Raw genomic sequence first — 18847 nt, 5'->3', positions numbered from 1 at the left:
AAACGACTAAGAAACGTAACGCTTGGATTGACACAACTTCTAGACGTTTGCTACTTTGGTCCAATGCATTTGAATATAAAATATGACACACAAAGGGTACACCTTTTCGTTAAAATCCGGACTTTTCTGTTTTGAGCGACCTATATGCAGTTTTAAACCTGCCTGCGAGTTCGAGGTGTAAAAGGCTTTCTTCAAAAACCGTTATATTCCGAGTATGTAATGAGGCAACATAACAAAACAGATTTCATTATCTACATTTATTCATTGCAGACCGAGAACTGAGTCTTGAAAAATTAGTAAATTTGGCAGCTATGGATACTGACGCTTCAACTTTTATTTTGGATACAAATCATTAATACAAGATCGTTAGCTTCATTTTATAGTTACCGCACGCAAATATTGCTAAGTTTGTTGCATAAATTCAGAATAAATCAGGTATTTTTAATTTGTAAAATGTATACCTAGCCAATCGATTATCGACCGTTTAATTAACTCGTATCTTATTGATCAATTTTTCATATCAGTTTCAATTTTTTTTATATTCGCACGGGATAATAATTACAACATGGTGAACCGTTCAAGTTGCAGGCAAATAAACAAACTTGTTATATTTTGAATTTAGTAACTGGGAATTTTGAAAACAGTTTACTTTCACTAAAATAGCCCATTTTGTTTAGGCATTAAATGTCTGAAATCACCACTCCAATTTACAAAAACCATATTATTATGACGCTTACTAGAATTATTTTCAGAGTTCTCAGATGCCAGATGCAATTTACAGTCTAAAATTGCAAACAATAATGGCAAATTTTGTTATAAAAGTATTTTTCGAATTATCAGTTAGGAAATATTTTTGTATACTTGGAAATATTGAAGACCCTTATTGGAGAATAGAAATATCTCATACTTGCATATAGAACAAAAGGTTTTCAAATTTGAAGGGAATTAATTACTCCTCATCTGAACTTTTTATGGAATAAATGGCTGAATCATCACGCGAAGGTAATTTCAAAGTTAATATTTTGTATTTATTGATAAACATAATTATTCTTGCATTCAATGTTTATTGTGCGTTCATCAATCCACCACTGACAGAATCGCTACTGAAAAGATTGTCATTTGCAAATGTATCGAAACGGGCGTTATCGTCTTAGCGAATTTTGCATGAATATTCTAAGTTTACGGTCGTATGTGCAAAAATTTCAAAATGAAATTCTGAAAATTTGTGAATGTGTGCCTAGCAGGGCCGAATCATGCCTTTCAGAGGCCCTAAGGACTTCCAAATTTTGGTTTTCTATATATAAAACCAAAATAATAATGAAACTGATGTTCTTTATAAAAACCAAAATAATAATGAAACTGATGTTCTTTATATGTTATCGCTCACCGCTTACCTATTTCCCTGAACTGCTTGCGTAAAGATAGGGTAGGTTGATTTCCTACAGCTCGATCTACCCTGTGGGGTTTCAACCCAGCCTGATGTTTGACCACATCTCTACGCTTCCTCTGTTCCACCGCTATTCACTCGGTTCGGAGTCTTACTTTATCAATTAACATCAAACATGCTGCGTTGATTCGAAGCACATGTATTAATGCCTCATTGGAAGGCGTTCATATGGGACTACCATGTGCGTTTCTTCAACTAGGATAAGATTAGGGTAGGATTTACATATTTATCACGGGGGAGAGAAAAGCCGATAGGACGACTTAACCACATAGCGAACAACGTCCTCTTGTCAGGTTACCAGTCCATATCGGGTATAGGATTAGTTAGCCAGTTATTTGTTTTCGGAAGCATGAACTTGACGGTGGAGGAAGCCGCAATTGACCAGCGGTTGCGTAAACCTGCGAACCCACGAGGGTTATTCAGAGGTGCGGTGGCGAGTGTACTCCCAACTTTTATTACGATGCGCGGTTTTCTGAAATGAGGAACCCTGTTGTTTGTGCGTTCCATATAAAAAGCGAAAAATTTAAAATTTGGAGTCTTATCGCTGGTCCAATGAGATTATAACTCATAAATATGATTATAATTATACTTGTATCCCTTGAAACGCAGTTATGCTAACGTAAAGATGCTCTGGCCGAGTTCATTTCCTATTAAAAGTTTAAGTTCTTATTCAATATCGTTATCTGTTCTACACTGTATTTTTTCCAAGTGCACGTAGTTTTTACTGTACGATTTTAAACACTTGGCAACGATTCAATTTGACGTTTTTGTGCTTGCCTAAATAAAAGCTGCATTCAATATAATATAAATATTGCGCTGTTTTCTAATTCTCTACTATTATTCAGCATCAAGTACACTTCAAATCTTGATTACATCACACATACCATATATTTTATTTATATATATCTGCTCTGCCGTCATAACAAAATTGAAGCTTACTTCCTAAAGCGAATAATATTTATGTGGAATTTTTGAATGTATACTGAATTCCAGAATCGAAAACATTTTTCGGAATAGTAAAATATGTCGGTGTATTCATATATCAATATATCATCATAATCCAAAAAAATTGAGTGCAGCACCGATGGAAATTTAAAAGTGAATGAGAAGGCTGTGAATACAATCGACTCTTTAACTTTAGTAATTACGGTATAGTTTTCAGCTTGGTTTTTTAAACTGAACGCCCAGTTGTCATCTTTCTAGACGTAAGGTGCAGTTGGATACTTGTGGGGAATTTGTGAGAATATAGTTTACCAACGGTGTTCCAAAAATTCTGAAAAGGGGGATATTTTGACACGGTAACCCCTCTGGTGGCTGCGCAGTACCCAACTCCAGCTCAGAGTTCTGACGCTCAGTGGAAATTGCATTTTTTCCAAGCAGAACTATAAATGTCAGGAACTATAGATTATCCTGTGAAGAATCGAGTCACTACTTCTACTAATAAAACTTTTCATCATTTTTTCCAAGATCCATCTAGAGGTGTTGATGTTAAAGGCGGGGATTTCCGCGGCTCAGTTTTGGGCGATAAGATTGTCAACAAGACCGTTATCAACAAATATGAACAAGGTAATTTTAAAAAATAATCAAAAGTGGGTATTGTGATACCCATTTATTATTATATTTTATGGATTTAACATTGTGTATCGTTATAATTTACTTCGATTCCGACGATAATCCAACGGCATATATATACGTTGTAATCTTAGAAGGGTAAAATTTATTTCGCGTTGTGATAACTCAGATATTTGTATAACTAGCATTAATTATAAATTACTACTCATACTGTCGCCTTGGAGTGACCCAAAATTTGGTGTGTTGAATATATATGAAAATTTTCCTGAAATTTTGCATTTTGAAATATAGTAACCCCAGCCTATACTGTCATTATGGAATCTTTACCAACTGAAGTTGAAATGAAATGTATTTATTTGGTCATTTACTTATTTTCACAGCGTCTACAAATACGTATGGGGTCGAAGGTGAGATTCAATTGTAAGCCTAATCGATATTTTAGCACTTTTTATCTTCAGCATATTTTAGCAGTTCAATAATACATAGTGTCAGTGCAAATGTACATAATGCTTCTGTTCAACAATGAATAGTGCTGGCGCAACATTTACACTTGCACCAAGGACATTTGAACTAACGTGCTTTAGCACCCACGTACATTTAGAACCATGAACATTCGCACTCACGGGTATTTGCACTCAAGAATATTTGCATTCATATACATTTGTACCCAAGTACATTTAGAACTATGAACATTTGCACTCCCAGGCAGTTGCACTCAAGGATATTTGCATACACGTTCATTTACACCCGTAAACTGCACTTGAGATTTTAGCATCCGTGAACAATTGCATCCATAGACATTTACATCCACAAACATGTGCACCCATGGACGTGAGCAACTCTGTATATTTGAACAAAATGATATTCTAAAATGCAAGTTGTAAAATCATGAGCCAATAAAATAGCAACGTAATTAAAACATAAACAAAGGCATAAAGAGCGTTGTCGCAGAAATTGCGTTGTTTGGAAACTGAATTAACATTCATTCGAAGTTCTAAGAGGTGGGCGTTTCTAGACCCAATTTACGCCTTGCGAAGTACAGGAAGAGACAAATTCATTCCTATTGGGCTATGTGGATCTCTAAGTGCTTCTCTGAAAAATGTTATGGTTCACCTTTTTTTAACATGGATTACATGAGTTTTTCCCATTTTATAACGTGGAAACAAAAGTCCATGAGTGGACCCATGGGTTCTAAAACATGCAAGTTCAAATGGTCCTGGTGCAGTTTATAGGTGCAAATGTTGTGTCAGTACTATGTATCATTCAACAGATTAGAATAACAAAAGTCATGACCTCTTCACTGTTTTGCTATACATAAACCAATGAGCATTTATATAGGCCTACCATTTTTATGTAATTCAGTAAATTTGAAAAAAAAATTGAACCTAGTAGTTTAGTTTTTGTTAGTATTTAAAATGAAAATTCGGATTTACTTGCTATCCTAACAAAAAAAAGTTTGGCTCGGGAAGTTAAATAATTTGACAATATTATTTCAGTAGTACGGTGAATTTAAGAATTTATATTCTCTTACTTTTTAAATGGTACTTGTCAATTGGCATCATTGGGAATGGAATACAATACGCTTCATACATTAGCAAATTGGATTAAATCACGCACGTGTAATAAATCTTTATAACCAAGACACTGGAGATAATTTCCCAAACATTTTATTGACAGGACCTAAAATTAGTTTAACACGGAAGTTAAATCACCTAAAAAAGGAACGTAACTTCGTCTTTTTGTGTTTACTCTGGCAGCTAAAACAACGAAATTCTAACAGACTGGCAGAGAACTGCCGTTGCGGGACCGCGGAGAAGCGGTTGGGAACCATTGCTGTAAAGTATCTGCCTTTTGCAATACATTTATTTTCAATTTTCTGTCATTTCTTCTTTTTAGGTCAATTCAACTTGATTCCGTTCATCGCAGTTTCTGAAGAAAACCCCATTAGCGTTGATTCGCGAATCTTTCGCGCCACCTTGCGTAGTAAAGTTGTTGGTGATCGCGAAATTGCGGTTAAAATCTTACGCGATGGCGAGCGCGAACGACGTGAAGCGCAAATTCATTTTGCTGTTCCTCATCATGTAAATATTGTCGAGCGCTTGTTCACCGATACATTCAAGTATCACGGTCAGTCGTGTATATACATCGCAATGGAGAAGTGCGATCCATTGAATCTCTACGATTATATTGAGTCGGAAATCAAGGAGAAGATTCCCTTTGACGCCGATAAATACATATCTTTCACGTTTCAAATTGCTCTGGGGTTAGATTTCCTTCACAATAATGATGTTCTGAATCGGGATCTTAAACCCCATAACGTGTTGCTTATTGGGAATGTGGTAAAACTTTGCGATTTTGGACTTTCGAAAATAATGACCAGTGGACGTGAATTCGCAGTTCAAAGTATGGTTCAGCCTGGTACTGATGGCTGGCGTTCACCCGAGTTGCTCAAAGGCACCAAGGACATTGGCAAAGGATCTGATGTATATTCTCTTGCGCTGATATTCGGATATGTTTGGTCGCACGGTAAACACGTTTTCGGATATGATCCCCATTCTTGGAATCACTACATAAAACGAAATGAAAATTTGAACATCGATCAACTGCAAATACCAGATCGCGATCATGGAAAGTCTTTGCTAACCACGATGCTGAAGCAAAATCCCTCTGAACGACCAACAACTTCGGAGATCTTGCAGCATGATGTCTTCAAACAACACGGTTCAAGTAAACCTGTTTTCAATTTCAAATCTAATGAATGCTAAAGTTCATTTGGACAGTGTTTTAGGTTAGATCAGATTTTAGCAAAATCTGTTGAAATGGCAGATAATTTATATTACGCACATCGTGTTTTTGTTTATAAAGGATACCTAAAGAAAAACGAATCTGTTGCCATTTATGCTAGTATTACCAATACGTTTCGTGACTCTGCCGAGGAAAACAAGAAGTTAGCAGAAGGTAAATTGATACTATTATTACCTAAATAATTTTTCAACCTTTTACGGCGAAACTGCTTTACGCTCTAAAAGATTTTTATTGAATTATATAGAAGTAAATAAACATAGCAATCCGTGAACTTACTTGGGATTGAAGTTATATACTTGTGATCTATAGAGATTTTGGAAAAAAAAAAAATTCTGGTACATAAAGTGGCCAGGAGGTAAATCCCGATACATTACATTTACAAGACGAATTTTAGGACAATTCTATCTTCGGTTCAAGTGCAAATGCACTAGGCTTAAACACACGCCTAATACTGCGCCCATAAAAACTCATTTTCACTCATAAAAATTCTATATGACTCAGATTCGATCAAAACAAAAGAGATTGAAGATTGGATACATATTGACGAGAGTCAGATCGTTAAAAAAAGAAAAATTCTGGCCACAGACTTTGTGAACGTGTGGATAGGTATATTGATTCTAGATTGCGCATATGTTTGAAACCGAACTTTTGTTTAACCAATCACAATACAGATATAGAGGAATCAGGCGCGTATAATACATACGGTTGTAATCTAACTGTGTGGAGCGGGAGTGCAGGCATTGTTTGCAGTTGACGAAAAATTCGTATATCCAACGTAAAGGGTTTACCAAACAACCGACAATTACTCACTCGTTTTCATGGTTTTATTTAAATATCGCAAGGCCATCGTGAGTAATCACACATGAGTGAGACGCCAGCTTGCAGTAGATGTTACTTATAGGATATCCGTTGTCTGAACTGAACAAACCAATTGAGTGAATTTTATCGTAAAATAGAATTACAATTTGGAAAACTAATACAACCATGTGAAAGTCTATATATGATTTTTGTGACAATTTTTTGAGCGAACTCAATCATAATCACCAACTTACTATTAATTATATAATTTATATCTTTATCTTTTTCCCATCACCTTAATGTATTTGTTCACAAGGTAACTTCGGTGATCAAAACGTGATGATAAAGGCGTGGAAACCAGAAAGTAAGATTCCCGGGACTGATTTCGAAAACGAGTTCAACATTTTGAAAAGGCTGACTCACAAAAACATTGTGAAATTGTATGGCGCGGTAATCGGTAAGCAAACAACAAATATTATTCAATATTAGTAGGCCTTCGTAATCATTTCACAGCATTACTGAACCTTTGCAAATTTGAAAAGTCTTTTAAAGTGTGTTATTATATTTATGAGAGTTGAACTAATTACATGACGACTATTAGAAATTCATTGTAGGCTGTCACTTTTTATTAACTTTGTAAAAGTGAAGCTATGACAAATGAATTTTAATAGTATTGTATAACTATTGTGACTAAATGACTATTGCGGTATATAACGCTTCAACCCTGATTGATATGAGATTTATTCTTTGATTCAGAGAAGAAGATATTGGTAATTGAGTATACGGAGCATGGCAATTTGTCCGATTTTCTCAAAAATGGCGAAGGCCGTCATACCACACTAAAAGATCAAATGCGCATGGCTGCTCAGGTATGTTGCATTTTTTACGAAACGAGTGTACAAGTTAGACATTTACAATATTGGGATAATATATTGGGTATTATGAGTGAATTTTAAATTTTATTACCAAACTTTAAAATTTGAGTGGGGTGTTTCACTGTTCACTCCCTATAGGGGCGGGATCACTGCGATCGAGAACTAGTTTTTTCTCGCAGAATTCAACGTACAGTGCGAAAACGCGTCATGATGCAATGATCGGTGCTGACGAGACGTTGAATGTGATTAAAAATGCGCGCAATAAAGTGACTCTCGGATTTTCGTGCCGCGGCAGCAAATGGAAAGTGTCCACAAATTGAAAATGAAAAACGCAGCATATATTTTGTTTTGGGAGCTCAGCGATGTTGTCTTCACGCATTTTACACGCTGTAAATCGCACGCATTTTGCTTAGTTACCAGCAGAAACGATAGGTAGGCCAAGGCTACTCAACTATTTTCACCAAAGATCCGTATACAAAACTACAAATTACCGGGATCCGGGCTTTCTAGAGAATGTATATCACAGTGCGCCTAAATAAATATCGATGTTCCCAGTTGGTGATTTTTCGCAAATCATAGGAAAGCACCTTCCCATTTTTATTACGGCGCCACAGTTAAAGTCATATAATAGAAAAAAACTTCACATATCCAAAGTTAATAGGCCAGCGTTTCAACATATAGAATGAGGTGCGGTCCGAAAACTCGAAAGCCACTTGAGTTCCCTGCCATAGGCGATGAAGATGAAAATCCCTTTGCGCTATCAGCGCTAGTAATGTCCCCTTTGGTAAATTTTCAGGTTCAAAAGAGCCTCATTAACAAATTGACTACCACCAATGTATTCCGGATTACGATAAATTTTAGTCTAATCTATGTTCATTGCATTCTACCTAAGTAAATTCCTTCGCTATGTAGTTGGGATAAAATCGTTATGAATTAACATAGCCGCTCGCTTACGTTACTACATTTACAGATATTATGACCCAGCATTTTCAGGTTATTATCGGCTGTCGATTGCATATTTCCCGCAGCAGACAAACATCATTTCAGATGAAAATGTTTGCTACCTCAACGAGTGTTGCGGTGTGATTGTTGTGAAAGCTGCTGCAAAAAAAATTCGGCGCACCGGCTGATGTGTATTAGTTCATAATTGTTACAATTTTGTCATATTCAAATGTCTGTTTTGGTATGCTAATACATCTTAACTTAAAGTCAATTCCTTCTTCTAAATAAATGGCTACGACAGAGTTTTGTACATTTATTCATTACACATATTAATTTTCAACAGGTGGCTTCCGCCATGGTTTATTTGGAGCAACTGCAGTATGTTTTAGTCGATCTTCGCGCAGGTAGTGTACTCGTTGGAGAAAACATGTTGTGCAAGCTATGTAATTTCAGTTTGGCAAAATATGTTGGAGATCTTGGGCAAATAGAAATGCCTGATGAGTTTACCTGCCCACATCACCATGCTGCTCCTGAATGTCTATTCGAAGGATATGTCATGTCGCATAAGTCGGACGTGTGGGCATTTGGTGTTTTAATGATTGAACTAGTGACAAAGGGACAACATTTATATCCTGGTTAGAAAATCTATATATTTTCAGCAAAATTATGTGAGAATTGAGTTCGAACAAAATTTAGAATTATCACCTTTAAACGCGTGTATTTTATGGATTCTAGCAAACATATAATTTTGCTGCTAAATGAACTTTTTAAAATATTCCAAGTTAATTACAGATAGAATTCTAGGATACAAAACAGATATATATATTCCTGGAGACACATATATGAAAACGATATTCTGTATTGCACACTCACAGTAATGGTTGCAATGATGCCGATTTTCAAACTACCTTATGCCCATTACCCGGCTCCAAACTATTTAATTAAATTTTGAAATTTGTTCATGCTGATACTGAAGGACAACAGCCCTTGTCATACACAAATCAAATGCTGGTAAAATACTATACTTGATTCATACAGTTATGAATACACCTGGATCTATACCCTTTTCTACGTTCGTTGTAGTACTTCGTAGTCCTCCAGCAAACGCGTGTTTTTTTAATTATATTCACACATAAAAGTCCCATATCGAGGAGCGAGAACATATGAACCCGCGACGGCCCGATTACAAACTTTGCATTTCGAATAAATCGCCTATAAACGTCCATTGCAGGAATGACACAAGATGAAATTATGAGCAAGATAGAAGAAGGCTTCAGAATACCACGTCCTATATCATGTCCCGAGAAGCTATATAACGTCATTCTTATGTGCTGGGCCAGAGAACCGCTGATGAGACCAACCTTCAACTGGCTGGAGGTAAGAAGCAAATATGAAAGTGTTGTTATAAGCAAGTATGCAATATTTACATGCCACATTTGCGTGACTAGCCCAGCGCCATTTATTCTGGTGCCTACTATTCTAGCAATGCCTTAATGCTAATTGTAGAATCACAATTACGTAAATTCACTGCTGTTGTTTATGGCGTGTAATCCTAATACCGGGCAACCTTAACGCAGGTTCTGTTCGAATACTTTTTAAAGGCAGGGTACATTTAACAAATTCCAACAACTCCATTGGTAAAACTTATTCCTATAATCTGCGGAGTTAATATGCGAGCGACATTTTGTTTTCTATATTTTGCATGAAACGCTTGCAATGAGTGCTCAAGTGAACGTGGTGTGGCGCTAAAATGTTTCTAACCCATGACCATGTGTTTTGCCACTTACAAATTCCATTTTTCTGCAAGCTAACCTGAAACAAGTGAACGTATTATTCGTTATGTATGATTTGTAAATCCAATAATAATGTTGGTAATATTTAAACTTCGAATCACAACAAATTCATTTTCAATAATGACTAAACGAAAAATGTTCATTCTACACTGTATTTTCAGAATGTGTTGAAAAGATCTGACTTTGATGACAATGCCGAAGATGTTGGTAAAAGTATGTGTTGGCGCATAGCTTTGATTAAAACTTCGTTGTGGACTCTGCCCACATAGGGTGTACGGGTAGGCCAACATCGAATACTCTGTTCGACCAAGATTGCACTCCAAACAGACGCGCACTATCAGCACAAGAAGTTTAGTTCTTTGTCGTCATTCATTGCGTTGTAAACATCTGAGAACGGTTTTCTGAACTTATCATAAAATAAGTAAAAGCACATACGCAAAATAAAAGCAATATTGTAATAGTCAGCAAACCTAAATAGAATTATTACGTCACACAATATATACGGGCATCACTAATGGTTATAATAAACAAACCTCTTACGAACTTGACACCTGGCAGGAATATACAGACTAATGCATAACTTAAATATATTTACGTTTTGTTTTCAAGAGCCGTCAAACAGTAACGTGGGCCCTAAATGTCAATACCTCGACTGAACTATTTAGCAATATTAGATCGACCAATGTGAGAAAGATTAATAATAACATTACACTGTTTACTATTAGTAGAAATAACCTACGTATATTTAACCCTATTAAATTAAAATCGCTCATTAGCTTCAAAACTGAAAATAACATACTTAAAAAATGCCGAAATGACTCAACAGTCACTACCTTCTAAACTGTGCGACAGGGGGTCCACTGACATCATGCCCACAGAGTAATTGTGGTTGATCAAAATGCAATGAACTGTTCCACGGCGCCAACTAGCGAAAAAACTATATAACATATTGGTGGTTACAGTTTTTGATTATTTACAAAATAAAAATCGTCTCTCTTAACCTCGTTCAATCCAAGGGTTTCGTCGTTCAAGTCATGGCAAAAAACGGCGCTACCGTTTATACCTGCCTGTTGACCGTGGCAAACTATTTGCTATATCCCACAAGAAAAAACTACATGGCTGTCATTGATTTTTCTTCTTAAATATATTTTATTTTATATAGTAACAAGGGGAGAGGAAGTATGGGTTCCTAGAAACGAAAATCGAATTTATAAACACTACAAAGTCACAGACACGCCATTTGCAGAAATATGGAAAGGTTTGTTGAAGTGTAAATATACGACGTCGACTAATAATCATCGAGGGTGAAAGATCATATGATATTAGGCTGACATATGCTGTGAACTGTTTATGAATCTTCAATTCGGAAGTTTTATTTTGTTTTCTAAAACTAAAAAATGTAGGTTGTCAAACGTTCATGCACTGTGACACTAAGTCGCAGTTTTTGACAAAACTACCAATGAGTTATTCTAGCTCATGCTTTTAGATATTTGTTTTCCCTTTCTGACATACATTATTAAATAGAAACTTCACCCCTTAACACATGGATTCCTTAAGTCAATACGATCTACATTTCTCTTTTGCTATTTTCTAATTAATCTATCAAATAATTAATTTGGAATGGTGTTTAAGAATAAATGTAATTTACAGGCAAATTTGGTTCCCAAAAAGTTATCATAAAAATCTGGAAGCCAGAAGCTGAGCATGGCGGAATAATTTTTTCGAATGAGTTTAACACGATAAAGAATCTATTTCACAAAAACATCGTGGAATTATGTGGTGCCGTGGCAGGCAAGTACAGTAGGCTATCATAGAAGATTAATTTACTGCATATGAAAACAAACCAGCCAGATGCAGACATGGCCCGAACATGGTGTGTGTTTGCTTTCAAAATAATGTTTTTTATAGGTATGCTGTAATTTTAAATGGGCCCTTTGCTCAGGCTGAAGCATGATAATTTTCAGAAACTTTTAAGAAAGTGAATCGATTCGAGTAGTTAAACAATTTCACTTTGCAATGCGTGAGACATAATAGCACTTGGAGTTTATGTTATCGACATCCTTAGTTGATACTAAGTGCAAGTTAGAAATACTAAATAAACACATTACGTCTCAATTATGTAAATTCAAACATGTTTCAGAATTTGGATTAACCTATATCAGGCCATAATATTTATATATTAATTACATTCGATTATTTCATTTATGCAGATAAGAAGATATTGCTTCTGGAGGATATGAAATATGGTTCTTTGTTATACTTTCTTAAAAAAGGAGAAGGCCGACATTCCACAATAAAGGATCAAATAAACATGGCTGCTCAAGTATGTTTTGAATAAACGACTTATACTATACTATGCACTACGTGGCCAGGGCTCGGGAGTCGGGTTGAAGTTGCAGCCGTCCTGCTGAGGTGTGACTGGAGATAGGTTTACCATAGTTCATGAAGAATTTTATAGGCTTCAGTTCTATATGTACCTTTCTGACGTTAAAATTTTCTAAATCCCAATACGAATAAAAACTAATATATTCTTTCAACTTTATTTCAACAATCTGAATTTCTAATATCAATTTCGAAGTCTCAAATTGAATTTATATTTTTAATAGCAAAATGTTTGAATTTCAATTTGAAACCCTTATATCACTGTTTTGGGTCCCACTGCGAAACTACATTTGGACTGATGTTTCATAGTGGTCTGGTGGTCACGCCCAAAAACCTCAATGTCCGACATAAAAAATGAAGTTCCGGATCCGGAGCCACGGTTTGGATATACTGTGATATCAGGGAAACCTTGATTCCGAACCAACTTCCCATCCCTGCATCTGACAACATCGTAAAGGAGATTAGCTCATTGAACTTGTATATAAGCGTTTCTAAATTACTATCCCAATTTCTCAATGTTTTAGACCCGATTCTATTCTGACATAAATCGGTTAAACGATGTTTATGTATTTTATTTTCATTTGGTTCACAGCTGGAATTTCCAGTTTATTTCCTTATCCTAACTCCTAAAATAACCAGAATGGAATAAAATATAAATTCTTTATTAACAGATTTCATCCGGAATGGCCTATTTGGAACAAAAACAATATATTTTTATAGATCTTCGCGCAGGATCTATTGCAGTCGGGGAAAACTGGTCGTGCAAACTGTTTGATTTCAGTTCGGCACAATATGTTGGAAACGATGGAAAGTGGAAACCACTTAAAGGAGAAATCTTTCCAATAAAGTGGATGGCGCTAGAAGCCTATAAGTTCTTGGACTTTTCACACAAGTCAGATGTTTGGAGTTTTGGTGTGCTTCTGACTGAGTTAGTGACGAAAGGGTGCACACCATATCCGGGTAAGCATACCATGACATGTAAAAAAAATTGTAAAATAATGCAAATTACTTCATCTACCAAACTAGTGGAAATTGAATTATTTGGTGATTCTATCAAACTTCGTTTTTGACGAAGACTTTATTTTCGACCTATTTGGTTTCGCGCAAAATATCGCCAACAAAAGTAGGACCGTATTGCGAAATCACATTTTCTGTATTTAAATAATACTTTTTCCGCTAACTATTGTATGAGGAAAAACATCCGGACTGCTGTGTGATACAAATTTTCAATGCAATCTTGCTCATAATTTCTCACAGACTGAGATGTTTGATTAATCAAACATCGCTTGCAAGGATAAGTCATGATTTCCAAACCAAAATGTCGGACATTCGACGTTATCACAATTCGGTCCCTATATTTCTATATAATCTAATTGTTCAAAAAACAACAATTATACTTCATTTAGGAATATTGAACAAAGAAGTTATAAAAAAGCTGGTGGAAGGGTATCGAATGCCACGCCCAGCTTCATGTCCAGAACAACTTTACGAAGTCATGCTTAAGTGCTGGGACAACGATCCTGCAAAGAGGCCAGCGTTCGAATATCTTGAGGTACACATAACGAACAGAGAAAAGTCGCGGTTTCTATCTAAACTCATGACATGAAGTTATACGTCAAACGTCCCCATATTCATGACACGTTTTACTAGGAGGCCAACCAGCCATCATAAAAATAGTGGCTCTCACATCTGCTGATACAGGCCCGGTTGATGGCGAAAAACATATTAATAAGTAATTACGCTCCAATATTTTTATGAACCGATTTTAATGATAGTCGCTTTATTCACTCATTCCCCTCACCTCCATTAGCCACGAATATTTCGCAAAATACTCTAACAATATCATAATGACTTCAGTGTGTGCTTATGGAAGTGTTGAGAATCCTGACAATTTTTTGATTCGGTTTGTGGCGTATTTGAAAGGCTGTTCACAGAGCGATATTATTTTTATAAAACGAAAAGTATAAAAAATTAATATAACTCATGGCTGTCTGGTGGGCAAGTAGGAACGACATCATACAAATACCTGAATATAGGATATGAGTTCCTAATCTTCAACATCAGGTGGGCAAAGCTTTTAAGCTGCTTAATTCACAAAGTGCACAAATTATTTACGATAGCTTGCAATAAAAAAAATTAAGATAAATTCATGTCAAAATTTAATAAATACGGGTTTTGCATAACGGGCTAAGAACAATACTAATGAATCATAAACCGAATTTTATTGTTCGGCCATATATTATAGGATTTTCTGAAACAATATGACTTCAACGACGAATCTCGACACATTAGCGACAACGAGGGGGTCAGCATCAGCGTAGAAGCGACAGGTCAGCTACAATAATATTTTAATTTCCTACCATAATTAATTCTCTGAATGTAAGCATAACTCTCGGAACAAGCATTTTAATACATTTATCATAATTTTCAAATTTATTTAAGCTTCAAAATGTCAAACCTTCGAATTTGTTACTGTTTCACTCTACTCAGTCTGCAGTCCAGTTTAACTAGATCGTTTTTCACTCCCTAAAATCAGTCCAAATAGATTGCTTTATATTGACTTCAGATAGATAATTAATTAATAGATTGACATTAATAGACTAATATGTCACTCTTAAGAATCTCTATATTCGATGTATACAGGATCAATTGCTGAAGAAAAGAAATCATATTTTCAGAAGACCACACAAGCATTTTCCAACTTTAAAAGTAAGTTAAACCTACTACATTTTGTTTGCATATTGCTAAGCACAAAACTTTTGCAACATTTGTAAGCGAAAGTATATCTCGCTACAATTAATAAAGCCAGGACAAAGTAATACCACTATAAAAGACCCCGGCGATTCGTTTGTAACGTACACACCGTACATCATAAAAGACATTCACTTCAACGTATGGGTTAGAATGAAACTCAAATTCAGCAGTAAAATCAGTATTTGGGCTGAGCATATATAAATGACACAGTGCTGGAAGTTCCCAAATTTGCAGTTTAAGATAGACTTCCACATCACACAGACAGCGATAATGTAACTCCTGCTTTACCTACTGTTACTTGAACAATTTTAAGTAATATCGATGACCGCATATGTAAATATTCTATTATAGGTTCATTGGATGAACAAAAGGCTACTCCAGCCACAAAAAAGAAAGCAGTGGCACTTTTTGACGTGGTCAAAGGTGAGGGTTGCTCATAGGGTTGCTTGTTGAAATCTCCCCACTATTATCGAAAAATTACTGATAAAAACATAAAAAAAACATCTGCTATAAAAAAGGGCTTGTAATAAATAAATTTGGGGGCTCCCGAAGTATGCGAACCAAGATGGCGGACATCGGAATGTAATATGTGTACTAGGTTAGGGTTAGGCCATAATTTTAGGTATAAATACTACGGGAGGCTCTTGGCTAAGCTTCGAGCTGATAATAGGACTAAAATAAGGAAAATTGGAAAGAAATTATCGCCTAACACTAACCTGTTACCCATGTTACGTTCCGATGTCCGCCATCTTGGTTCGCATACTTCGGGAGCACCTAAATTTGTAATACAATATTTTCAATTAATTCTGACTTGAAATGACCTGCTTGTGTTCAAAATCTATTTTTAAAAATGTATTTTAAAATTTTCTAATGATCTCTGGCACTACGGTAATTGAAGCCTATAGATCTCGCAACGACGATATTCCCTTTGATTTGAATATGAATTCCTCTAATGTCGTTAACGCAATTGACTACTTATCACTCTAAGAGTCTAAGATAACATTTTTTAATGTTAAAAATATTTTAATTTTTTTCGAACTAGATACACTGTACTATTTTCACTAAGGTTTGTTACTTATCTTTTACAATTTAGGCTACATATATTACAGCCCGTGTTTGTATTGCGTCAGTCGCGGCCAGTAACGATCTATACATGTTATGTTAAAATGAAAGCTATCTCAAGTAAACTTATTATTAACAAGCAATCATATTCTTATTATCACACTATATTGGCAACAAACTGTACACAGCAGCAGTTCTATCCGTTTTTTTATTTACTGTTAGACGAAGATGTCGAAATAAGCATTCGGACAGGAGACATTATCACAGATATTGAATATACAGAAAAAAAAAGATTGGTGGTTGGGAACCTGCAACGGGCAACGAGGCTTAATTCCTGCAAATTACGTAAAGTTGATTGACTAAGAATTGTATATTCTGAGATTCTGCCAAATTTCGATTCTCGATATCAATCATCTATGACCCATAATTGGGCGTAAACCCCAAGACCAGAAATCGAACTCGAAGATCTATAAATAAAGAGTTTCAGAACAATTCTGATTTGAGCGTTATTATTTTCACGAATGTTTCAATCAACTCCCGTAGTGCGTGTACCAGGTTAGGGATGAGAATAATTTTATTACGAGTTTCTCTATTTTAGTTCTATTACGAGTTCGTGGACTGTCTGTGTTAGCCAAATGAATATATCCCCTGCCCATAAGTTTCAGTCCCTTTGCACAACTTGATGTAAAGTAGGCGAACCAAATTAGTTACCTCCATATTGGTACACACACTTCTGAAACGCCAATTTCAATAAGATGAAAATTAAATATATCTGTCTTCATCTCATGCCTGTCGACGTTACTTATAACGCCGGGAATGCATTCATCCGCATGTCTCCACACTCAGCTGTAAATACCGTTCTGTCAATGTAATTCTCGTGCTTAGATCGGTCAAAGGTTACTGGCATATATTTATACTTGGAATATTTCTTCCCGTGTGTAATTGCCTACCAAACTTTTATTGCGACCTGGGTGTTCTTATATTTGAACCCGAGATGTGTAATCCGCGACGCTAACAACTTGGGTCTACATTTTAATCGCTAGGCCATCGCCATTTTCTCTTGTAACTATTAATTGGTTTTTTTCATGAATTATACAAGTCAAATATCCATTTTTGAAAACCATATTTTGAAACCCATAACTGTAATACGGGAATAAACATGGGCTATAATGTAACAACGTTCCTTTTGTAGAGTGTATCTTAATGATAATGTATATGATATGTATCTTATTTGATAATGTACTCCCGTAGTAGGTGAACCAAGTTGGCGGACACGGACATAGTACGTGTACCAGGTTGGGGTTAGGCCATAATTTTATTCCAAATTTTTCCATTTTAGTTCTATTACGAGTTCGGGGACTAGCCGAATGACTCCCGTAGTATTTGCACCTATAATTATGGCCTAATCCTAACCTGGTACACATACTACGTTCCGGTGTCCGCCATCCTGATTTACATATTCACATACTACGGGAGTACCTTTAATAATTCGTTTTTGAAAAATATGTTACGATGCTTAGCTTTCGTATACTATATAGAATAGGATTTACATATAATCCCAGGGGAGATAATATATATAAATATATTTTGATTGATAAGTATAAAGTTTCATGATGTCAGTGAATATTGTTTCCTGATTGCTTATAACAATAAACAAAGAATATTGAATAAAAGGAGTACACGAGCAGGTTTTATTAGGCATTGGAAGCAATCTTCGACATAAGCAAGTTGGTCGCCATGGTTAGCAAACATAAAAGCGATTATTATTTATCTCAATTTGGGAATCCAATTTCAAACCTCCTCACTTTAGTGAAGTGAATATATATGCTTATGCGTTTGTGGGGTAGCTTTCATCATTTTTTCCGAGAATTCTGTCGTATGTATATATGGACATTCAAGCATGCCTTATGCTTAACAAACAATATTCTCATATTTGATTTCAATACGTATTTTCTGTATAGAATTAAGTTTTTTGATCGATTTTATTGTACATAAAGTTTGTTGTTTTTTTGAGTCAAATGTTTTTTCTCTGATTGCTAATGAGAACTTAATAAAAAAGACATATTAATTAAATGTATACGTTAATACATTGTAAGGTTTTGCATTATGAGACAAAAGTGTCAGTGTCTTAGATTGGGCATAACCTTATTATTTCATAAAAGTTGTTGGTGGGTTTTCTAGGTATTCAGATAAATCAAATGATAAAGGATTATTCAGTTTTAGTAAGGAATAATAATAATAAAATGTTTTGGGAGTTAAACTCAAATTCTTAGAATGAACTCAAAATAGCATGAAAATAATATACTAGGTGTTCAACTCAACAAGGAAACTTGTTTACCACACATTTTAAAGTTCGTACATTGCCGTCCTTGCATATCCAACTTTTTACAGCGGTACATTCCAGCGCAATTTTCAGC

The 18847-nt window shown here is 35.4% G+C and overlaps 1 protein-coding gene across 2 annotated transcripts; it reads left to right on the top strand.

The window, feature by feature from the left end:
- Nucleotides 1-848: 848 nt before the first annotated feature.
- Nucleotides 849-18490, top strand: LOC120335729 (uncharacterized). 2 transcript variants are annotated; one of them, XM_078109340.1, is made up of 20 exons: nt 849-1002; nt 2915-3013; nt 3400-3426; nt 4916-5746; nt 5885-5977; nt 6326-6430; nt 6939-7079; nt 7379-7491; nt 8783-9074; nt 9671-9816; nt 10394-10445; nt 11395-11490; nt 11883-12023; nt 12443-12555; nt 13286-13574; nt 14021-14166; nt 14860-14944; nt 15258-15323; nt 15720-15791; nt 16653-18490. In XM_078109340.1, exons 1-20 carry the CDS (start codon nt 981-983, stop codon nt 16787-16789), a joined length of 3066 nt encoding a protein of 1021 aa, XP_077965466.1. In that variant the 5' UTR covers nt 849-980; the 3' UTR covers nt 16790-18490. The 2 variants fall into 2 exon arrangements, with proteins under 2 accessions (XP_077965466.1, XP_077965473.1); XM_078109347.1 differs by lacking the exon at nt 11395-11490.
- Nucleotides 18491-18847: the final 357 nt, after the last annotated feature.

This window comes from Styela clava, chromosome 2, assembly GCF_964204865.1.
Source record: "Styela clava chromosome 2, kaStyClav1.hap1.2, whole genome shotgun sequence".
Taxonomy (NCBI): Eukaryota; Metazoa; Chordata; class Ascidiacea; order Stolidobranchia; family Styelidae; genus Styela; species Styela clava.
The sequence above is the reverse complement of the archived record's forward strand: the minus strand, read 5'-3'. Positions and strand labels throughout refer to the sequence as shown.

What these genes read in the sequence shown, in the direction of transcription:
- LOC120335729 (XM_078109340.1), top strand. Translation starts at nt 981, where the DNA reads ATGGCTGAATCATCACGCGAAG. An exon ending in GGGACAACATTTATATCCTG is followed by an intron (nt 9,075 to 9,670) that starts GTTAGAAAATCT and finishes CGTCCATTGCAG; the next exon opens with GAATGACACAAGATGAAATT. An exon ending in AGCATTTTCCAACTTTAAAA is followed by an intron (nt 15,324 to 15,719) that starts GTAAGTTAAACC and finishes ATTCTATTATAG; the next exon opens with GTTCATTGGATGAACAAAAG.